The following is a 25,596-nucleotide window of genomic DNA, read 5'->3' as shown; positions in this document are numbered from 1 at the left end:
GTGTGTGTGTATAACCAATATATATCCATCTTAACCACAAATATATCAAGCACCAATCGAGATCAAATTTCTTGAAGTGCAATTTGTTTCTTCTAAATTTCGCACTCTAAAAAAGGTTTCATCCCTATCAACACTTGCTAGATTCTTGGTTAAGATGGGTCTATATTGGTAATTTAATTATCAATAATTATTAGGTGAATGGTAGGGATTTAACCTCCCCGGAATGTTTTAAACTATTCTTAGTAGAAGAGTTATCTCCATAGTAGTTATTTCCTTCCTTCCCTTTTAATTAAATTGACTAATTAAAAAAATGTCATATGTAACCAATTATGGTTTTTTGGGCATGTGGTATTAATAAGCCATGGTATTGGCCCATAATATTATAATAAAACCTATTTAAAAATTAAAAATCTCCATGATTAAGAATCTTGTTGCATGGTTTTTCAAATATATATATGTTTAACTTATATATTACTTCCCTTTATAATTAATAATAATATTAATGACAACTCTTGGATGGGGTGTCTATGCTGCAAATGGGGGGAGGGGTCACTGCCACCGCCCCACTTAGCCAAATGGTTGGGGGTCTGGGGATATGGCACCATGCCCTATGTAGTGTTATTATGTCATTTATGAATTCGAGACCTCACCTCATACGAGTCAATCAGAGGATCCTTAATACGATGCTTGAACACTACCTCTACATTGAATACATGTCATCTTGCTAGGCTTGTTAGGTCTTTGCTCGTGTTGTGATTATTCTCATTCTAATCCAACTCATGGCTCTCTTCTTCCCGATGTCTCACTTGGTACGGTTGGGTATCAGACTCCCTCACCTGCAACTTCCATCTCAGCTCTCATCAATCGAAATTGGGTGCACAATCCAACCCACTTCTATGAACCTTGGACAAGCCTTGCTCTTCCACTCTTGGTACTCATCTGTTGCTCTAGAATTAGCAGTTCTTCCCTCCCCAACTGGAGACTTAACAACATTCTCAAGTTTGCACTCTGGAATATCAAACTGGCTCTGTTGTTTCCCTCTCTCTACAGAATCGGCGTGCATGTTGTGGACTCTGACTCTAGTTCCCCATGCATGTTGGATGACAGTTTCTCTAAGCATTGGACCTATTCAGTGTGAGATCTTTTAATTGTCTCTAGTTTGTACTCCTCTCTTTATCTAGTTTTGGTTTTTGTTGTTGAACCCATTACTGGTGTCTCCCTGGCCAACATTCTTATTAGGCACTCTCCAAGAAATACTTGGCTTGCTCTCGGGGCTCTTTGCTTTTTCTTTGGTCTATCTCTTGTAGATTCTCACTTTCTCTTGCTAGTTCTCTGATGAGATTTTTGTTTTCCTCTTCACTTCCTCTCGATTTGGCTCAACCTTCTCGTGTTATGTTGACAATTTTCTCCTCTTCTAATTACTGACTTCGTCTGACACCCGTCCACCTAGCCCTTTCTTTGCTTCACGTGGCACCTCTCTTTGGGTTTTCCACTTGTACCCTTCCCTCCGTAACAACTTGCTCTCCTATCCTTGTCGAGCCTCTCACCATGCCCTATCAATGTGCATGTGTTCATTGAGGGGTAGCTTATTATCAAGAGTGGGCTTCTCAGGGACATTCACGTACTTATCACTCCCTAGAGGAAATAACTGCCAAGTTTTGAGATCTCACCCTAGGCCCCATCTAGGAGGAACTAGTTTGTATAGAACGTGAAGGATCCACTCAAAGGCAATCAATTTCAGACACAAATATTCTTATTGAACTAGTAGATTGGGTGTCGAATGTTGGACACACTTGCGATCGCTTTAACTAGTACATCTACAACATTGACTTATATTGGCATTTGAAGTTTCTCCTCGATAGAATTTTGATGGACCGGTTTGAGCATCGATCAAACATCCTACACTCCCTAGAGCATTTACATCATCATATGAGGGACCTAGACCAACACTTTGATTGCATTGAGCAACACCTTGGTATTCCTCCCTCAGCAGACGACACCCCCAACAATAATAAGGACCCCATTTAGGTCGTAACCACAAACTTTGGTCCCTTTGCTTAGTCTTATGCTATGCTTCATCTTATTTTGCATTTTGTTTTCACAGTTTATTCCAATGGTCCATTTTTTAGCATATGTAACATCTTTTTAGCCTTTTTGAACATTATGATATCCTATGCCTCTCTTAGAGGAGTGGACTTTTGGCTATGGTCTAGCCTTCGCAGTGAAAGACCAACCTAAAATATCTAAAATATCCATGTACTTTCTTGTTTAGAAGGCAATACAATATTCACAAAATAATAATAATAATATTAATAATAATTTAAAATAAAATTATAATTTAGTTTTTATTATTTTATTTTTTTTAATTCTCCAACATAAGATATATTATGAGTAGGTGTTTTGATGCTTATCATGGATTGATGTCGATTAGTGTTTACCATCCATTTAATTTACATGACTGCACTAATTTAATTATCATTAATTATTAAGTGGATGGTAGAGATTTAACATCCACCAAATATTCTAGAATATTCTTTGCGTGGTAAATATTCTAGAATATTCTTTCACGGAATATGTGATAGATGTTGTCTCAAAACATTACATTTAAAAATAATAAAATAATACTTACATTAACTAATAAAAAAATAGTAATAATAAAAAACATTATTTCAATGTGGGCCATTAGTACAATTTCCACCATAATTATATAACTACTTTATAAAGAGATAAAATAATTAAAGGTAAAATATATCTAATTTGTTTATACTTGCTTTCTACTTTGGAGATATATATATATATATATATATATATATATATATATAAGAGGTCTTATTTCATTGATAGTTGTTTTTCTTATTTAGGGTATGAGAGAGATTTGTAACTCCTTCAATGCTTACTGTGTTGCTCAAGAGGAAGGATGTGTAATTCCTTGTATGCTTAACAAGGAATTAACACACACACATATAACCAACATAAATTCATGCTAATTTCTGATCTATAAAGTGCTTAAAAGAATAAAATCTCAAATAATTGCACCTCAAGAGATTTGACCCTCTCTAATTAGATGTGCATGAAAAAGTATATGTAGAATAAGGTTTTGTCATTGTTATATTGTAGTTTTTTCAAAGCGTTGATATAGAAATGAACAGTGGATGTGCTTTTTACAGATTTATTTATTTTTAGTGGGATGGCTATTGTCCTTAAATCCAGTCAGCACTCAGGTTGATTTCATGGAAAGCATTAAGGTTGACTTCATGACTTTGCAGCTTAGAGCTTAATATTATTTGCCTCGGTAATTTTGTATTTTAGAAAGAAAAAATTGTTCAACTAATCTTTGCAATTTGGCCATATATTACTTTATAAAGGCCATATTAATTGCATTGAATTTTAGCTAGTTTTGATTTTTTGTTTTCTTATTTCTAGTGCAGGGTTATGGTAAGGCTTTTCTAACTTCAATTTTGACATTTGAAATTTGAAATTTGACATCCATAGCTAAAATTTATAACTCAAGCGTTCCAACTTTATATATATATATATATGTTCCAGGGTTATTAGCCTTCCCTATGTAAATCTGTGTTTTCAAAGAAAAAAATGTTTGAATAAGTGTTTTAAATTTGGTCTTTTATTATTTTATAAAAGCCATATTAATTGCATTGATAAAGTTCACAATTCAAGTTTTATGAGTGTTTTTGTTGGTTTTTTTGAGTTTCGATTTTTTATTATTATCTATTGCCAGTTTTTCATAAGAGTTTTTCTATTTTGATATTCTAAATTTGACAAATTTTAAATTTTGAATTCAGTGAATCTCATTGAAGTTTGATACCCTTTGATAAAATTCATAACTTAAACTAATCATTACACAATTTAAATGTTGTAATATATTCTTACAATTTCCAAATATATATATATATATATATATATATAATTTTAACTCTAATAAATCTAACATTAACTCAAACCCAAAAGTATAACTTAAATTACATGAAATATGAAAAAATAAATTATCCCTAATAATACATTAAATAAATTACCAGTGATAATATATTAATATATGTGAATTATTTATTAAATGTGATTATGATTAAATTATTATCTATGTTGGAGGTATTATGTAACAAATAAGTTGACTCTATATTAATTTAGTCAACTATTTAATATATATTTTGAATGAACTAAAGTAAAACTTTAACAAATTAAATTTTTATTTTTTGCTAATTATTTTATTTAGATTTATCAATTATATAAATGATTGTTTATTTGTAAATCTTATTGTCAAATACCTCGATTGGCACACCCTCTACAGCAGTACAGGGTTCCACAAATTCATATCACCAAGTTGTACAATATTGCCATCTTATATATATATAAAGAAAGAAATTATTTTAATGTCCACGAGGTTAAAAATACCCTATGGGACAGATTGCTTCTTCATCTGCTTGATGTATTCGACCCTTTTTCTGTGAAGCTTCACAATAAATGCTCCCAGCTTCTCGACAAAGCTCTCGCTAAATAGATTATCCCAAGAGCTAGCTGCAAGCATATCTTCATAACTTTCCCTGTTATCTTTTAAGGCCTCACATTCTAAAATGAAATGTTTTTCTGTTTCCACTTTATCGGAAGAACAAAAAATGCATACTCTTTCTTCCCACACTTCTTTTGGCCTTTTCCAGCGCCCTGTTTCACAACAAAGTTGATAAAAATTAGTCCTTAACTGAGCAATAAGAATCTTGCTCTCCAAGAGATATTGGCCTCTATGTATGCTTTTGGTTGATGACTATGAGTGGATTAAACACTTCAATATAGTACTTTTTCTTTCTTCCTAGCTCATTATTCCAAGTATGCTTGTGGAACTTTTCCATAACAAAAGCTTTTATCTCTTTGTTGTTTATGGGACACACGTTCAAGCAAATACCCCATTTACTAAACCATTTGTTATTTTGTTGCATCCAAGATTTTTTTTTTGCACAATTTGTCATTAAAGACAACCTTAGCCAATCTACCGTCTTCCATTTGCTCAAATTTTTTTAAATACCTTATGACTCGAACCATAGCAATTGCTTCAATAGGAGCAACCCTTGTTTCACTTAACAAGATAGCATAAGGAATTGCACTTTTAATCTAAATTTGTTTGTAATCAAACGCTTATGAATTTTCTCAATTTGTCTCCACTGCATGTCGAATGTACTACTAGCCCATAGTTCACAACCATAGAGAATCACCGGAATCACTATGTCATGTCCCTTCTCAAATACATTAGTAACAGGGTGTTGCTACACAATTTTGCACATTTTTTACTAAGGAAGAGGGCCCCACACTTTTGACTTAGGGACTTAGGGGCCAAATCGACTTTATTTAGCTGCTAGTGGAATGTGGGGGCCACCCACATGGGAGTTCGAATTAGCCATTCAATATGCTTGGAGGGAAAATCGAATGGGTGGATGGAGGGGCCCACATGAGGCTAAGGGGGCCCAAGGAGTTATAAAGAGAGATCAGCTCTCATTTTGTTTTCATTTTGAATATTTGACAAACAAACTCACTCTTGTACGCTCTGCTGCTTAGCGAGTCTACCAGTTGTTTAGCCACGAGTCTTCCGCAGGGAAGATTCAACTTCTACTTCGGGGGACCATCCGTGTCCACCATAGGGAGGTTGTTCCATAGAGATTATAGGAGTTTCCAACAACGATTTACAGCTCATCCAGGCACGTAGAGGAAGGGACTGCGTGTTTTCTGGGCAACCACAAATATGCAGAGGTTGATTTAGCCACCCAAGAGGCCGAAAATCCAAAGTAAAAATCAGAGAAATTCCCTTATGGTTTTTTTTGGGTTTTGTCCAAGGAGTATAAGGCTAAAAAGGTAGAATTTTATGGATAGTTTTGGGCAGTTTTGGACACTTTCTAGCAGGCTGAAAGTCAGTAGATGTAGCCGGAGAGTAGCTCCCAAGAAGCCAAAAATCCAAAGTCAAAATCAGAGAAAATCCCTTCTGGGTTTTTTCTGGGTTTTGTCCAAGGAGTCTAAGGCTAAAATGACAGAATTTTCTGGGCACTTTCCAGCAAGCCGAAAGTCAGCAAATGTAGTTAGAGAGCAGCTGCCAAGAGGTCAAAAATCTAAAGTCAAAATCAGAGAAATCCCTTCTGGGTTTTGCTGGGTTTTGTCCAAGAAGTCTAAGGCTAAAAGGGTAGAATTTTCTGGGCAGTTTTTGGGCACTTTCCAGCAGGCCAAAATCAGCAGATCAGTAGTTTACTGGGACAATGTAGAGCATAGTAGAGCAGCAGCTGAACAACCATCTTTCCAACTATTCTACCACCTAGGTTTGGTCTAGCGTGTCCTTGAGACAAGCCTAGGTGCACTACTCCATTTATACATTGTACTCCTGCTCTCATATTTCATAATATATGGCTCAATAGTTCCAATATTACAATGATTCATGGGTGTTTGCTAAAATTATTAAATTTTCCACCATTGCACTGTTTGTTTAATTGGTTTATCACTTAAATTCCTATTTAGGAACATTACAATGGTATCAAAGCATGATATTGGTCCAGCTGTGGGTAACTAGTAAGATCATGGGAGATTTGGGCATGTATGCATAATGACGAGTTACACCGTACACTACCCATGGCTCAAGGGAGATTCAGTATGCAAGGATTCTGGGGTGGAATCCCCTGGAGTGATGAGAGATTGGCTCAATTGAGGAAGGTGTCAGACCAGATCGATCATTTTCCTTACAACATAGACACTAGAGGTGCACAAGCTGTGGGAGTACAACCATCTACACTATGTGGAGAAAGCCGACAGAATCAGGGCACCAGATCTCCTAGAAAGGAGCAAGCATGCTAGAGACAGTTAGAGGATGAGTCAAGGAGACGATTTTGCTGGTGGAGACTTGGTCTTAGACATTAGGGGCATGAGGAGGGGATTAAACATGACGTAGAGGACACACGGGAGTGTGAGGATCACATTGGTATACCCAGTGTGGCACAAAGTCATCATTGTTGGAGGCCTCTTTGATAGCACCAATTGACACCTTGTGAGAGAAAGTAGAGCATACACCCATAGGACTGTCCATTGATGAGGTGTTAGGAAACATCCCCATTGTTGATGAGGAGCCAATAGATACAGAGGCATCCATATTTGTGACACAGTTGCTAGATGACAATCACCTACAACTAACTGATGAGCATGTCTTGCATGTTGGGTTGTCTAGGGAGGAGCAGTTGGAGGCTCATGTTGAGCCCATGATGGAGGAGGATGTGCAACCATCCTTTGGGCTAGCCAGTGATGAGGGGCAACATAGAGACCACACGTTGGGATTTCAGCACAGTTCACTTCAGAGGCACACTGACAGGATCTACAACGTTATCAGCCCATCCTTATGCATTGGATTGAGAGAGGCAGAGTTGTCTAGACATACCAAAGGGGATGACCAGGTTAGCAGCACTGTTGGGTCACCTTTGCCCATTGGAGAGAGAGAGAGAGAGCTACCTAGTCAAATCTCATGTGTTGACCTGGGTAGTGGGATGAGACGGTCAGAGTTGCACAAGATGCAACATCCACATGTCGGGCTTGTTCTATGTGCTAGAGTTTGTGCATTCGATCCCTCTCTTGGGGTTGGATGGTGAGAGATTCTGAGTTGGTACCCGGTGGAGTGGGCTAGACTCATGGAGATGGTCGTAGTTCAGAGTAAAGCTTAGTGGGAGCTCTCAAACATTGAGGGTGTTGGAGGCCCAAGTTGGCATTGGGATCCGGGTGGGGCTTCCTATCTGATATCAGGCATGGAGAATGGCTATGGCATTGATGAGGTAGTCAACCCCATTCTTGAGCGGATGCATTCCTTAGGGGAGCTCCAGTTGACGCTAGTGGCCAGGTGGTTTGTGAGCAGAATCCATTGGTTGTTTTGGCATGTTGGTTGTGCATGGGGGCACAGGATGATTAACATTCTCTAGCAGGAGCTAGTTCGAGGAGGTGGCATGGGTAGGCCACCAGACCGGATATTGTATGGAGACAATGTTCTCTCATTGAGGTTTAGGACTCAGGGGTCATAGACGAGTGGCACAACAAAGATATCCCCCCTAGCAAGAGTGGAGTTAGGGTGCTTAGGTCTACCAGGATGGACGAGGGGACATGACACGTGTAATGGTGGAGTCACTATCAGAGTGGTGGACACTTAGGCACATGCAGGATACTATATGTTACAAGGTGGTATGATAGTAGGTAGTGGTACACAAGACTCCACAGAGTCAGGTCGTAGCGTTCAATGTTATATAGAGGGATGTGGCCTAACGCATACAGACCCAATTCTAGGCCATAGCACCCAATGGTGTGTAGGGCTATGCAGCGAGGAGCAATGGTCTGCAGAGGAGCATGGAGATACATGGTTGTATACCATAGCATGCCGGTTTACACTATGGGGTAGGAGGAGTGACTCGCATCACATTGAGGATGTGCGGGGAGTGACAGGTGCAATGACACAGACAAGACACAAGAGGGTACAGGATGGTATAGCCGTAGTCGGGGGTATCCAGTGGTGTACAAGGATAGGTTGCGCCATACAGTGGCATTTCATGGAGTGTTGTGGTACTTGCTGGTATGCAGTGACACATGATGCGGTGCAACGAGCTCTTGGAGCTTTGCCTCCAAGGAGACTTATGGACAGGGATAGTAGGTGTACCATTGGACGCAACTCACCTAGGATCAATGAGGACATTGTCGAGAATTTGGGGACACCATGTTTAGTGGAGGAAGGGCCTCGAGGGAGTTATTAGCAGATCCGAGGCGGAGAGAGGGTCGTCTGCAGGATTACTCTTGAGCATTCGACGGAGTCTTGATCATACTCTTTTGGACACACCCACCCATCATCCTCTAGTGTTGCTTACAGTCGCAGAGAGTTTGGTTGTTTCACTATAACACTCTTCATTCAGGCAGCAGGGCATGGGGGACTCATCCTAGGCACTTGCATGAGACACCATGTGTCATGGGCCGAGAAGAGACTCTCTAGTTGAGACACTTGGTAGGTGCACGAGTTGACGGTTACAGACTTAGGGATGGCATGGTTGATTGTCAAGGTAGCATATGTTCCACCCCTAGGTTCACACTTGGGGAGGTGACCGAGAGGGAGTTACATGGTGCTTTTTTAGTTGGATAGCTTGAGGCATTAGGGGAGCATGAGGTGCGGAGGATAGTAGTCCTTGTTGGCAGGATGATGCCTAGGCTTCTAGCAGTACCCGAGCACATCATCAGGAGTTGGGATAGCAGATCTCGTTGTGTGATTTGGTAGGCACATAACAACTGGATATTTGCGCACGGCTTCTTCATGCTCAATGCCTACCTATTGGATACCTACAGGAGGCAGAAATGGGGCACAAAGGGGTCCCAACAACTAGCAGCATATCACAACGACAGATAGAGAGGATTGGGGTTTGTGGACCTCCAGTATGGTTATGGGATCCAGGGATCCAATGGATTGGTGGGATACTCCACCCCTCAGTGAGCATGGTCAGGATAACAAGCGACTGATTTGTTCACAGGCAGACACATGGGCGATCAGCAAAGTCCTCACTATAAGACAAGGCAGATTGTTGCTCAAGATTTGGGCTAGCCATGGAATGATAGGCGCCGACACTATTGAGTCACTTTAGCAAGAATGGCCTAGCCTCGATCATTGCATAGATTATGGTCGAGACTTATGGGAGAGGAGGTTCTGGTACGAGCATGCTAGGCAGGGGATTCCTTCTGCGATGGGCAGGGGATTCTGGCATAACATGGCTGAGCAGTTCAACCACCCATAGAACTCAGCTGGTTTCTATAAGGGAGGGCCATGCAGATCTTCCATTTGGTTTTAGTGATTTATTGATGGTGTGGGGAACTTCACTAGTGTGGCAGGGTGATCGATAGGAGGAGATCAGGGGAGGCCTGAGTAGACGAGGGTTCAATTTCACCAGGATTGGATTGCATCTTCAGGAGTTTACTCCTGTAGTGCATGAGATCGACTATTCGGTAGAGCAACTTCATGAGGATTTGGGCAGAGTTTTACATCGTCAGGATGCTCTACTTATTGGTGATAGACACAGGGGTTCTAATGCCCATATCTAGCAGGATAGTGAGTGGAGCAAGGGGGGCTTCACATTGATAAGGTTGGCTTGGGATCTTGGTATTGAAGGACTCCTTCACTATTGGATAGTACAACGAGCAGGGACGATCCAATGGCACATTTGGTACCTTGGTGAAGTTTGCAGTGATAGTGGGGGTCCACAGTCAGAGAGGGTGTTTGTTCAGGCATTGCTTGAGGACAAGTGATGTTTGGTGCATTGGAAGAACTTGCCAGATGAGGATGCCACCTGGGAGGGTGAGCATATTTTGGAGCACCCAACTTTGAGGTTGCTTGAGGGCAATCAACATTTGGGAGGGGAGGATTGTCATGTCCCTTCTCAAATACATTAGTAACAGGGTGTTGCTACATAATTTTGCACATTTTTGACTAAGGAAGAGGGGCCCACACTTTTGACTTAGGGACCTAGGGGCCAAATCGACTTTATTTAGCTGCTAGTGGAATGTGGGGACCACCCACATAGGAGTTCGAATTAGCCATTCGATATGCTTGGAGGGAAAATCAAATGGGTGGATGGAGGGGCCCACATGAGGCGAAGGGTGCCCAAGGAGTTATAGAGAGAGATCAACTCTCATTTTGTTTTCATTCTGAATATTTGACAAACAAACTCACTCTTGTACGCTCTGTTGCTTAGTGAGTCTACCCGCTGTTTAGCCACGAGTCTTCCATAGGGAAGATTCAACTTCTACTTCGGGGGACCATCCGTGCCCGCCCTGGGGAGGTTGTTCCACAAATATTGTAGGAGTTTCTAGCAACGATTCACAACTCAGCCATCGACGCAGAGGAAGGGACTGTGTGTTTTCTGGGCAGCCAGAAATACGCAGAGGTTGATTTAGCCACCCAAGAGGCCAAAAATCCAAAGTAAAAATTAGAGAAATTCCCTTCTGGGTTTTTTCTGGGTTTTGTCCAAAGAGTCTAAGGCTAAAAGGGAAGAATTTTCTGGGCAGTTTTCGGCACTTTTTAGCAGGCCGAAAGTCAGTAGATGTAGTCGGAGAGTAGCTCCCAAGAGGCCGAAAATCCAAAATCAAAATCGGAGAAATTCCCTTCTGGGTTATTCTAGGTTTTGTCCAAGGAGTCTAAGGCGAAAGGGGCAGAATTTTCTGGGCACTTTCTAGTAGGCCGAAAGTCAGCAGATGTAGCCGGAGAGCAGCCTAAGAGGCCGAAAATCCAAAGTCAAAATCAGAGAAATTCCATTCTGGGTTTTGTCCAAGGAGTCTAAGGCCAAAGGGGTAGAATTTTATGGGTACTTTTTGGGCACTTTCCAACAGGCCGAAAGTCTGTAGATGTCGCTGGAGAGTATCTCCCAAGAGGTTGAAAATCCAAAGTCGAAATCAGAGAAATTCCCTTCTGGGTTTTTCTAGGTTTTGTACAGGGAGTTTAAGGCAAAAAGTGTAGAATTTTCTGGGCATTTTTTTGGCACTTTCCAACAGGCCGAAGTCAGCGGATCAGCAGTGTACTAGGACAATGCAAAGCATAGTAGAGCAACAACTGAACAACCATCTTTCCAACTATTCTACCACCTGGGTTTGGTCCAGCTTGTCCTTGAGACAAGCCCAGGTGCACTACATTTATATATTGTACTCCTGCTCTCATATTTCTTAATATATGGCTCAACAGTGCCAGTATTACAGTGTTTCATGAGTGTTTGCTAAATGTTTTTAATTTTCCAATGTTGCACTATTTGTTTAATTGGTTTATTACTTAAATTCTTGTTTAGGAACATTACACACTAGAAGCCTGAAAAGAGTTTGAGTGGTTTTCCAGTCCCATAACTTTGCCTCTCTACACCTATTTTGAAAAGCATAAAATGCTTTCCAACCCCCCAAAGTTCTTTTATTTCTACAACCATCCCAACTTAGATTTTTGTTGAAGTCAAGTCCGAGATATTTGTAATCCGCAACTTCTTCGAGAATGTTGCCTTCAAGGTAGAACTTATGCTGGTTATGTTTTCTTTTCTTAGAGAAAACCACTACTTTCGTTGTGTTGATATTGACTTGCATCCCCACACTTCTACAAAAGTGCTCAAGGGATAGTAAGTGCTCCTGCAAACCAAGAGCTGATTTAGCAATCATAATAAGGTCATCTGCATACAAAAGAAGCCTTATAACAAACTTACCCAAATAGATACCATCACCCCCTTATGAATTTAACCACTTCTCAAGCTTGTCAATATATAAACCAAAAAGGGTAGGAGACAGTGGGCAACCTTGCTTGATCCCGATATCACTTCTAAAACTTTCAGAAATGCCCATTGAAGTTCTAATTTTGACTTTCACCTCTTCATACAGCCTATGCACAATTTCTCTTAAATGTTTAGGAACCTCAATTTCCTCCATTTCGTGCCAAAGCTTATCCCTAGGAACCGAGTCAAACGCTTTTCTGAAATCAACAAAGCAACAAAAGACTTCTTCCTTTTTCTCCCAAACTTTTTCAATTATATGCCTTAAAGTTATACAATGATCAACTGTGGAATGTTTAGATCTAAAACCTACTTGCCCTTTAGCACACTTATCTCTTTCTTCTGCCCTCTTGCTAATTTTATTTTCTAGCATGCTTCCAAATAGCTTTGCGAACAAAGGGTTTATCATGGTGGTCCTATAATTGGAGGGATTATTTACGTCACCGCTCTTGAAAAGAGGTATTGCGAGACTAGTTGTCCAATCTGTGGGGAATCCCTGTTGTACGATGTTGTTGAAATTTTTTGTGCTAAAATAAATACATCTTTCAACTACTTCAATTTACATGCTAAAATAAATACATCTCAACACACTTATTTTGATGAACAAAGAACTAATGACTAAAGAAAAGGACAAGTGAGTTGATCGATCGTATAAAATCAACATTGCGTTGTAACCTCTCAAATGGAATAATTTTTTTTCCATAAAGATGCTGGTGGATAATTATTTGTTATTTTTGCAGTTTGGCCGATCACTCTATAAATAATAATTGAAAACTTATTTACTTTTAATAGGTATAACAATTAATTCTCATGCCTATTTCTATTTAAACAAAAGCCTTATTAAGTTAATTTTAAAAAAAAAAATTATAGGTTGGGAAGGTTGGCAAGGTAGGCACTGAGTTTAAAATAATAACTGGTGAGTTTTTTTTTACAGGAAGCCTTTTTAGCTTGCTCATATTTATGCTGTGTGGAGTTGTGATTAGTGTGAAATTTGATTTTGAATGTATTTTAAGCAATTGTTCAAATTCTACCATTTTCTTTTATTATTAACATAATTTAGTTTAGATTTGTTTTTAAACTCAATCATGTTTATTTTAGATAAATATAGTTTAATCTAGATTAAACATTTAAATTAAATTGTAATATATTAATATATTCTTAATTAAAATAAATTTTCCTTACAAATAAAAATCTTATAATTTTTATTAATTATCTATAAATTAATAGTTATATCTTAATTAAATATATATACATGTATAGTCAATATTATATAATTCTTTTATTGTTTTTTACTTTAATTTACTTATATTTAAATTAAACTGCCAAACATAGCTACTATATAATAGTTTATAAATGTAATTATAATTATTCCATATTTATAACAAAAGGCAGCCTTCCTCGCATTATCCAAAACACTTTAGGTTTTTGTGGGGATCTGCATTCTGTTCTATAATTAGAAACAAAAATATAATATAACTATGTTCCTGTTACTGTATATCAGCAATATAAGCTTGAGTTCTTTAATTGTACATAACAGATGTAATCAGAGCTCACGCGCAAGTCTATCAAACTTTTCCTCTAAATGTTGAGAACAGATATGTAAATATTTCCGCTTACCAATGAAATATTATATCTCATTTATTTTTAGTTGAATTTTTTTTTCCCGTGTGTAGAATATGGTTTTTAGAATAGTATATAAGATATGCATATCATATCAAATAAATTATTAATTAATAATTAATTTTTTTTTAATTATAATTAATTATATTTATTTATAGTTAAGTAATTTTTAATTAGAATTAATTATTTTTAAGTTTTAATAATTATAGTTAATTATGGTCAACTCTCATTAACAGTGAATTTAACTATATCTAGTCATAGTTAATTATGGTTGACCATGGTCTCCATGGTGAACCATGCTCACTATGGTCATTGATGGACATTCATGTTTACTATGTTCAACCATATTCATCTTTAGTTAAACATTGACAACCATGGTCAACCATGTTCACCCATAGTCAACCAAATTCAAATAAGCTAATCCATAGTCACATGGTCAAACACAAACAAGTTGTTCAACCATGTCAAACCAACTCAATAATGCTCAACCTTGGTTCCCATGAACTTCTATAATCAAGCTTATTTAACCATGGTTGACCATCGTCACCATTTCACAACCATGGTCAACCATGTTCACTAATGGTCAATCCTCCTTTACCCTTGGTCAACCATGGCTAATCCTTGTCAACCATGTCGACCATGGTCAACAATCATCAATCATTGTCAACTATGGTTGACCCTTATCAAACATCAACAAACATGGTCAACCATAGTCAATCATCATCAACTCAACATGGCCATCATGGTTGATTATCGTTGACATAGTCAACATAATCAACATGGACATGATGTTCAACCTTAATCAACATGGCCATCATAGTCAACATGGGCACCATGGTGAACCATAGTTAACATGGCCATCATGGTCAACCAAGTTGACCACAACCATCTTTTGGTAAACATTGACAAACATAAGTCAACCATAGTCAACCATAGTCAACCATATTCAATCATGGTCAAACCATAGTCAACAATGGTCAACCATGTTCATCATGGTCATTGATGGAATTTGTGTTTCATGTGGTTAATCATATTCAACATGGTCAACCATATTCATCTTTAGTTAAACATTGACAACCATAGTCAACCATATTCATCTTTAGTTAAACATTGACAACCATGGTCAACCACAATCGTCTATAGGTAAACGTTGACAAACAAAAGTCAATCATAGTCAACCATACTCAACTATAGTCAACATGGGCATCACGCTGAATGATAGTCAACCATAGGCACAATGTCCATTGGCATAAACATTAATATACTCATTAAAGCTAATAACTTTCAATTAAATAACTTTATATAATAAATTTAATATTCGAAAATTATACTAAGAGAGGGTTCAACAAAAGGAATTTGGGAGGCTTTTATAAATATTTTGTGAGATTAGGAATATTCTTGGCTAACTAACTAAAGACCATACGGGTCAAACACAATCACCAAATTCAACCATAGTCCACCTTGTTCAAATAAAGCTTAACCATTATCAACCATGTTAATCCAATGCCCAACCACAATCAACCATAGTCAACCATGGAAACCATGGTCAACCATGTTGAACATGGTCAAACCATGGGCATCCATGACCAACATGGACTACTATGTTCATGGTCGACCATAACTTGACTGTATTTAACCATAGTCAACCATATGTTGACCATAACTGTAATGTCCTCTTCAAATGAAATTGCTAAAAGGAGGATGTAGTAGCCTATTTAACCCCGTAGGCTTAGCCATTTGTAAAGGGGGAACCATTATTTGATGTTACTTAGGTAACATTAGATAATGATAGTTAATTTGGGGCAAATAGAGGGAAACTTGTTAGCCACTCAAAATTAAAATTAGGAGGGAAGAATCCCAAAGGGAATCTATAAAAAGGAGAGAGGAGATTCACTGTAAGCATCATGGATTATTGTTCTTTCTGATTTTTGGGCTGAGGCCCTTGGAGGGTTTTAAGACCCCTTATTTTTTTTATTGATTTCAGTGGTGAAAATTCCACCCTAGCCAATCCTTCTACCTTTCTGGTTACAAGGCCAAATTCTGATTGGAGAATCATCTTTCTAGGGAAAAACCAAGGCTAGAATTACCATTTATGAGGTAGCGAGGGTTGGATTGATTACTCTGTGGCAGTGAAGTATCTCTGAGGAAAGCGAGGATTGGTAATTAATCGTGTGGTAATGAACTATCTCTGAGGCAAGCGAGGAGTGGTAATTAATTGTCTGTGCTAGCAAACAAATCTTTGGGGCAAGCAAGGATTGGTGATAAATTGTTTGTGGCAGCGGACTATCTCTGAGGCAAGTGAGGACTGGTGTTAGATTGACTGTGACAACAAGGGCTGGAATCAACCTCGTGAGGCAATAGACCATTGTTTTGAGGCAATAAGGAGGTTGGAAGCCTTTATTTGTGACAACGAAATTCGAGACTCCTTCCTGATATAGGGAAGGGCTATATTTAGTTTGTTGAGGCCGTGAGAGACTAATACAAACCTACCTAAGGTAAAGGGAAGTTGAGGATCAATTCCCCGGGCAATGAAAGATTGAAAGGCTATTCCTGAGGCCACAACTAGCAGAAAAGGGTACAAACACAAGTTTGCAGGGTTAAGGAGGGTGTTGGCTGATTGGGGTATGAAGCAACTAGGCCAATTACAATGTGGAGCAACCAACAAGGTTGATTCAAGGAAACACGTGGCTAAGGGGTGTTGCTTAGGAAGCTGAGGCCACGATTGGTTGATAGCAAGGAGTAAGGGATAAGTCAAGGTCAGCATTGTAGTATAGGAGCAACAAGGTTTGTTGGTGTAACAATAATAGTTGTGAGTCTAAAACTACATTGTGTTATTCGAATATATATATATATTAATTTGGAGTCTATTGTTTACTTGCTGAATTTACTTCACTTGTATCACTAGTGAAATAAACTATTCTTGTTTACATTGTTTGTGCATTCAATATTCATTATTTTAAAGATTAAAGAAGTACTGTGATATTGGTATAAAATACAATTTTTTCATATGCTCTTTGAACCCTAACCTATAATTTTAACCCTAAGTGTAATTTTCCCAAGAGGGGCATCATAATAATCAATCATGTTTAAACATGATCACCAAATTTAGCCATGGTCAGCATTGTAGTATAGGAGCAACAAGGTTTGTTGGTGTAACAATAATAGTTGTGAGTCTAAAACTACATTGTGTTATTCGATATATATATATATATATATATATTAATTTGGAGTCTATTGTTTACTTGCTGAATTTACTTCACTTGTATCACTAGTGAAATAAACTATTCTTGTTTACATTGTTTGTGCATTCAATATTCATTATTTTAAAGATTAAAGAAGTACTGTGATATTGGTATAAAATACAATTTTTTCATATGCTCTTTGAACCCTAACCTATAATTTTAACCCTAAGTGTAATTTTCCCAAGAGGGGCATCATAATAATCAATCATGTTTAAACATGATCACCAAATTTAGCCATGGTCAGCCATGGTCAAGATTAACCATGACCAATAAATCATTATTGTAACATAAATACATTGCTATATTAACAATCAACCCTCCGCAACCATGGTGCATCCTTGTCAAACATTTTTAACTATATTCAAACAATACCAACTACACTATAATCTACTAATCTACTTTACTCACTGTCAACTAAAATAATATTATTATTTTATTATATCTCAAATAAACATAAACAAGTGATAACCTCATACTATTAAAATATATAATAAAAATATGTTTAATACTAGATATATAATACACCTAGCTTTAAAAAAAAGGAAATACCCTAAGATAAAGCCACTGATAATGAAGTGAAACAAACAAAAGTATTTAAACCAAAAAGCTATTGAGCATGGTTTAAATATTGGAGTCTATTAAAATAAACAATAGTTTTTTTATTTGAGAAGATTACGTTAACAAAAGTATTCAAAAAAAACACAATGCTTTTTCATATGAGAAGAGTAGGTTAACAAAAATATTTAAACAAAAAAACTACACAAAGTTGTTTAGATTGGACTCTATCAAGATAAACGTGCAATGTTTTTTTATTTGAGAATTTGAGAAGATTAAGTTGGATCCAGATTGGACTCTATCAAGATAAACGTGCAATGCTTTTTTATTTGAGAAGATTAGGTTGGATGGTTTGGATGCTTGGCACTGTTCCTCTTAGGTTAAGTGTATTTTTTTTTTCTTTCACTTTTCATTTGTTAGTGGGTTGCTTTGTAAAGGTTGTAAATTGTTTTTTTTTTCTTTCACTTTTGCTTTGTAAAGGGTGTAAATTGTTTTTTTTGGATTTTTTTTAATTTTTAAATATTGAACAAGATTTATGAGGTTAGTTAGAATACCTGGTTAATAATTTAAATATGTTTTTTTAGTACCTTCGAATAGTATTCAATTGCATAGGTAGTAAATTTTTATATGCTTGATGGATAGTATCCAATTGCATAGGTAGTAATTTTTTTTTGGTTTAAGTAAGACATCAAAAACAATCTTTCTAAGAATAAGGGAAAAAATCAAATCAATTTAAAGTGAAAGGATCGTTGTTGTGTAATATTAAGCTATTTTTTTTAATACCCCTAAAGTTGTATTTTGTTTAGTAACATCTTGAATATTCTTAGAGTTGTATTTTGTTAAAAGACTTTGTAACATATTAAATGCGGGTTTTGGAGGTTACATCTTTTTAAAGTCAAGAGTCAAATTAAAAATATAAATATTATATGGGATTTTGCCATTTATTTTCTAAAATACTCTAGTTTATGTAAAATAAATATCTATATTATTAAATTAGTGTAATTTGAATAACTATTTATGATCTTCTTGCCCACTTTCTATTCCTAAAGACCAACATGTTCACTGATTAGAATAATGCTAAAAAAATAGACGCTCTCTCTCACTCACCTAATTATGATAATGCTAACAAAAAAGTATACATTCACTCTCACTCACCTAAAAAAATATAATGACATTGAGCTTTATTAACCTAAATAACCTCTACCAAATATTGAATTTTTTAAATGAAAAAAATAATAATAAGTATATATGTTTTTTAAAACTAATTTTTAGATTAAAAAAAAAGAGAAAAAGTTCACAACATAGGTGTAAGATACTAGGATGAGACATCACAGGACAAATTAGCCTCTCAAACTTTCTGTTGGTGATGACAAAACACAATAGTAGACAAAGCAGTTTATTCAAAGGTCACCATCTGAGTGCCCCTGGAGTTTGTCTGTGCTGCACTGCTACACTGCTAGAGTTAAAGGTCACCGATGCTACACTGCTAGAGTTAAACTCAGACTGCATAAACTTAGCCGCAAATATCGTTCAAAATGAGGGGTTTCGTGTTTTTTTGCGCTAATTCCATTCGACAACAAGTAGTTTTTTCCAACCATCAGAGAGTTGGACTGACGCAAAATATAACAAACAAGTTTTCACGGGTTTGACGTACTGCTGCCAAGTTTAAAGCACTGGCAGAGAGTGAGACCCAGGACCAAGTTAACTCCGCCTGGCAGCGGGGCAGAGCAAAGTTTCGTTTTATACCCCAGTGGATATTTTTGACTGGCAAGTCAACCAAGAAGAAGGTGTGGATGGGGAGTTGTCCTTATTTCAGAGCGGGTGCTACTATCACTTTTGGTGAAGGGAGGATAGGGAACCAACATCAGAGCTAAAATTATAGGTTTGGGTGTTTTTATTTTCGCTAAATAGTTGAGAATGGAACAAATATTCATACATGGAGATACATGGAGATGCAAAGAGCATCATAAATTGGGTTACAGATTTTGTTCTCTTTTAACCCCTTATTTTATCTAAGTAGATGAGGCTTATTAGAATTCTGGTAAACAACTTTCAGAACATTTCCTTCAGGTATATATACATAGAACAGAACCAGGTTAAACAAGTATACATATAATAGAACTAGGTTGCAAATCTTCTTTCAAAAAGGAATATCAACTATATAGAACAGAACCAGGTTAAACAAGTATGCATATAACAGAACCAGGTTGCAAATCTTCTTTCAAAAAGGAGTATCAACTCAGAGCCAGGTAAGTTTCACTTCGCTGGATATGTTCAGGGCTAACTCATGAATGCTGGAAGTATCAACTCTACCTAGGGTATCTCCTATCCGTTTTTGATGAATTTTTATGATATAGCGCACTTGTAAATGCTGGATCCAACAATTTTTGATGGCTTTATATGGTATTGTAGAAGTGGAATGAGCAATACTCAAATCTTTTTGTTCACAGAAGTAAAGTAGGGAATTGTAAAAACATACTAATTGTTATAGACAGATACTGATGACTCTGCTTGGAAAAACTCAGAGAATGTACTAAAAAGATAACATTTTTTTAACTGAAAGTACTTGGCAGAGTCAGGCAATTTTTGCAACTATGTTACAATAGCTCATGTTGATACCTTTTCATGTTTCTTGAAAGTTATGTTTGGACAGGTTTTATGAATGCACGAGATGTATAAGCAGATGGCATGAAATATAAAGACCCCTCCGAGGAATAATAATAATAAATTTTTTTTTTTTACAACTACATAAGTTTGGGAAAATCTTAAACGAGAACTTCGGTGAACAAATCACAATCCCAGGTAATTTTAATTTTAATAAATGATGTGCTGAATTTAGGGAGGTTTGACCTTGATGTTGTAAATCTGCAAGGAGATAAGGATCTCTCAAATGACGAGATATAGTAAAGGCGATTTTAGCTCTAATAAATCATTTGACTTATGGATTAATTCAAATGTGTTCTTTTTGAAAGAATCTAAATTTATGTTATTTTGTCATTCTGGGGTAGCTCAAGTCGGGATAGCGGTGGAATGAAGTCTCACTGAATTGGAGATCTTGGGTTCGAATCTTGTGCTACCCTCCCGTGTAGCAGAGTGAATAATGGACATGTAAACACGAAAATAGGAGAGTCCTACCAAGCTTACAAAAAAAATTATGTTATTTTGTTAGATTATGACAGCGATCCTAGTTCTAATAAATCATTGGCTCAAGTCAAATGTGTTTTTTGTGAAAGAATCTAAATTTATGTCATTTTGTTAGATTATAATTTTTTATTAATTGTAAATTTGGAAAATGCTTTTTCTTAAAAAATCTAAATTTATGTCATTTTGTTAAATTCTTAATTAGTACATGGAGTTAATCATTTACATTGTTATAAAAAAAATATAGTATTAATATTTGAAAATTTCTGTAATTAACATAAGAATGATTTATTTGAGATTCTTTACTGTCAACTACATGGATAATGGTCAACCGCTTTTGTTAAAGACATTTTACAGTCATACTTTTGCTAATTCTGTAATTAACATAAGAATGATTTATTTGAGATTCTTTACAGTCAACTACATGGATAATGGTCAACCGCTTTTGTTAAAGACATTTTACAGTCATACTTTTGCTAGAAATATATTTATATAGTGATTTAATTTATTTTTTAGATAGTTAATTATTTGAATGGTTTTAAAATATTAAAAATCTTATTATAAAAATTATCACAATTTTTTTATAATAAAAACATAATTAAATTTAATTATAATTATATAAATGATAACTTTCAACAAAATTAATATTACACTTAAATATATCATAATTCTAAAAAACATCCAAACATCTCAACTATACATAAAGTTGCCATCCAAGTAATTGTTAATAACGACAAATAAATCTTCTAATGCCTTCACCTATACAAATGGTGAAAGGATTACACCCAATACAACATAACCAAAAACTAAAAATCATTTTAATATCTCAACTATAGATAATGTTGTCATCCCATTACTAGTTAACAACCAATAAATCTTCTCCTTGCTTCAACTATAGAAATGGTTAAAGACTAGACTCTATCTATAAATTATATGATCACTAAAGCAAAGTTAACTTTACCAAAATATAACAGATTGAAGATAACTTAAACATACCTGTTGTTGTAATATTTCTTTCCATTGCACGTCTACGTGACACTCCAGCCAAACATAATCCATGGAGATTTACTGCATTCTCTCCCATACGTGCAGCTGGGCAGAGGTAGTCTCTGCCATTTCTTCGTCGTTGCATGAAGTTTTCTCCCCCCACACAAATTACAGAGCTGAATCCACATGCACTCTCCATTCTCAAAACTAAGGCAAAACACTTGTGAGCCTGCAGATTCTAAGCTGTTCTGTTCTTATAGCCCAGAACTAAAGACACTGTGCTTTGATGACTTATCTCCCTGTTGGCTGATTACTGGAAGACAGTTTATTTAATGTTTGCACGATAAAATGTGAGACTTTCATGGCCGATTTGTGTGGCGTTTGCATGCTATACGTCTCCCAAATGGGACACGACGACCTGAAGTCCTAACTAAACAAATTGACTGTGTTTAACTACTTACACTGAATCTCAAAGACTTTAGACTTGTCTTTTTTCAAAATGAATGGACGTTCTGTGTTCGAAGTCAACAAGATCAGGCTATCCAAAATTAGATTGATATGATAGGGAAATTAGCCAAATTTATACCTACTCACAAGATCAGGCTGTCCATAATTAGATTGATAAATTGACAGGTTAGATTTTAAATATTAATAAAAATAAATTATAAAGATTTAGATTGGATATATTTATTTTAAAATAAAATTTATTAAATATTAATATAGATTTATCTTAAATATTGATTTAATATGAGTTAAGAGGGATTCAATTTCTTCACGTGTAAATTTTTTATGAGTAAATATTATTTAAATATTTTGTATAGTTAATTATTTTTTATTTCGGCTTACATGAACAAAATTTCAACTTTGGTTGACGTACACTCTTATACATCATACTCGGCTGTAGAGGCTCAATAAAAAGATAATTGAAAAAATATTTATAAAAAACCAAATTTCAATAATTTGATCAATAATATGGTTAATCAGAAATACATCTTCATTATCAATATAGATCACAAAAATCTGAGACCTAACACATAAAAATAATATTAAATTAAATTAAATTAGATATATTTTTATATATACTATTAATAATTTTATATTATATAATATATAATTTCGATATTTTTAATGAATAATTTGATATTATCCTTTGTTTTTTTTATAAAGGAAAAAAAATATTATCTAATATAATAATTGATGAAAAGAAAAATAACACTAAATATTGGTTTGATGTAATTTAAGTTGAATTGATTAAATGAATACTAATAATAAATACATAATTAATATAGATTTATTTTAATGTTAAATTTATTAAATATAAAACAAAATTAATAACTATTTAAATAAAAAAAACTTTAATACATAAAAGATGTTTTTTTATATATTAATGAAACTTTATATTATTTAATATAATAAGTTGATGAAAAAAACTTGAAAGAAGAATAATTATATAATGGTTTGATGTCATTTCATTTATTATTGATCGTACTTGATGAAAAAAAACCTTGAAAAGAAGAATAATATTATATAATGGTTTGATGTCATTTCATTTATCATTGATATTAGGAGGGGATGGAAAGAAGAAGAATAATGCCAAATAAAAATTGAGTGGATGAAAAGAATAACAATACTAAATGAAAGTTTCTAGAATCTTTTTTATTTTTAAAATTGATATGATTTGGATTTTTTAACTTATTGTAAATGATTTATTTAATGGACATTTAAATTAATATATTATATTATATTTTATACGCAGTGAGAATGTTTTTTACGGATTGTCATTAAAGTCAATATTATATTATATTGACATTTAAATTATTATATTATATTTTATACGAAGTTAGGATGTTTTTGACGGATTGTCATTAAAATCAATATTATATTATTTTAAATATTATATTATAAATGTATATTAATCAAGTGAAATTGTATGTTCAAATGACTTACAGTGACTGCCCACTTATATATATATATTTATTAAATAACAAATTGAGTGGTAAAAAAATAAATGATTTATTAATTATAATTTTTTTATTAAAATTGATCAAAAATATATATTATCTATTTGTATTATTTAAATTTGGTTTTTTAAATTATAATTTTTAATTTATTTTTTTTAACCATGGAAAATGGATAATTTATTGAACTAATCAGGGTTAGGTCTAAGATAAAACCTAGTGGATGTCACTATAACACCACGAGTATATCCAAGATACCATAAGCCAGAGATACCATGAATTTATGACTTAGAAAGAGTTGAGATTCCATGTGGGTGAGGGAGCCTACTGTTTGAGCCTTATCACAAAGGGCCAAAGATGTCCTCGCATGGGATTTGGGTGAGGGAGCCTGCTGCTTGAGCCTTATCACAATGGGCCAAAGATGTCCTCGCATGGGATTTGGGTGAGGGAGCCTACTGCTTGAGCCTTATCACAATGGGCCAAAGATGTCCTTGCATGGGATTTGAAACTGAGTGAAGGGGGCAACAAGTCAGACACCAAATTAGTGTATAAAACCTTGTTTGTGGGACAAGGAACCCACCTTTGCATACATAAATTACCAAAGCCTAGTAATTTTTTACAACGTATATTAATCATAAAAGTTTCTCCTCCAAAGTTGATCCAGATTGGATCATCATATTGTTTGACATCCATCTTGTTGCTTTCGGGGTGGAAAAAGTGGAGGAATTAGCTCACATGACCCTTTTTATCGTCGAGACCCAGTTTGGTAAAATGGGTTTGAAACCTTCTGGGAGCATTTTGAGGCATTACACGATGTTTTTTGCGGGTAAAAAATTGGTACTTTGGCACAACACCCTTTTTCCCCTATTCTACACATAGAGGCTTTTCCAACGATGCAAGAATTGTGTCAATTAGAGTCCCATTATGACAATTATGCCACTCAGAAGTTGACCTTCATGTTTTCACCACCATAATTAGAGAGGATGCCATGTCAGCCCGCATTACTCATGAAAAATGGGATAACCACATGATTATGATGAAGAAAAGTTTATTTTGTAACTTTGGTTAATAGTTGAGGTAGTCAAACCTAACCACTACTAGGCTATCGAGTTCTGTTATAACCGGGCCAATGGGAGGAAAAGGGGTTCCATTCTTTCGTTGCATTTGTTCCATATCTGAGGAAAAATAGCCGAGAGGGATATGAGATAAAGCACACAAAGAGGATTTGTGCATTGTAGTAGCCCACAAGCCACATACCATACTTCTTTGTACTCGCAGACATTTTCTATTCAGAGAAAGGAAGTAGAGTGACCTCACCTTCTAGATGGATTTTTCTCTCGAAAGGGTTTCCCATGTCATATCTTGTGTCAAATGTGTGTGTAAGCTTTTATTTCATTAGAACTCTATTTTCTAAATAAATTTAATTTGCATGCATGCATACACTATTAACAGTAACCTACATATCTATAAATATGAAAAGAAATAAAATTGCAATATTGTAGAATTTCAGATTTTAAATATACTTTTATCAGATTTGTTGTGACAAACTGTCTAGTGGAATCTCCATGGAAGTTTATGGATCATATTGGTATTAGAGCAGGTTTCTTTGGTTATATTATGGATATTTGCAGGGCACCTAGATCAGTTGGGCCAAAAGTCATAAAATCCTAATGATGGTCGATGAATCTGTGAATAACCCTCGTGATTCTGCAGAGGATATGTTTTTGCAGTTGGAACAACAAGTTGTATATATAAATCATAATGTAAATCTCCACATGACAACCTTTAGCAACAAGCTTTGGATATTCG

General features: G+C 35.5%; 1 protein-coding gene across 2 annotated transcripts in view; it reads right to left on the bottom strand.

Annotated features, from left to right (window-relative positions):
* Nucleotides 1-22,071, bottom strand: part of LOC149138156 (homogentisate phytyltransferase 1, chloroplastic-like) — a 259,467-nt gene extending 237,396 nt beyond the window's left edge. For both annotated transcript variants that reach the window (XM_089446351.1, XM_089446352.1), the window contains exon 1: nucleotides 21,839-22,071. In XM_089446351.1, coding sequence (XP_089302477.1) covers nucleotides 21,839-22,028 — 190 coding nt within the window. In that variant the 5' untranslated portion in view covers nucleotides 22,029-22,071. The remainder of the gene's footprint in view (nucleotides 1-21,838) is intronic.
* Nucleotides 22,072-25,596: the final 3,525 nt, after the last annotated feature.

This window comes from Pinus tabuliformis, chromosome X, assembly GCF_031772625.1.
Source record: "Pinus tabuliformis cultivar Carrire ecotype Pingquan chromosome X, CPIR1, whole genome shotgun sequence".
Lineage (NCBI taxonomy): Eukaryota > Viridiplantae > Streptophyta > Pinopsida > Pinales > Pinaceae > Pinus > Pinus tabuliformis.
The sequence above is the reverse complement of the archived record's forward strand: the minus strand, read 5'-3'. Positions and strand labels throughout refer to the sequence as shown.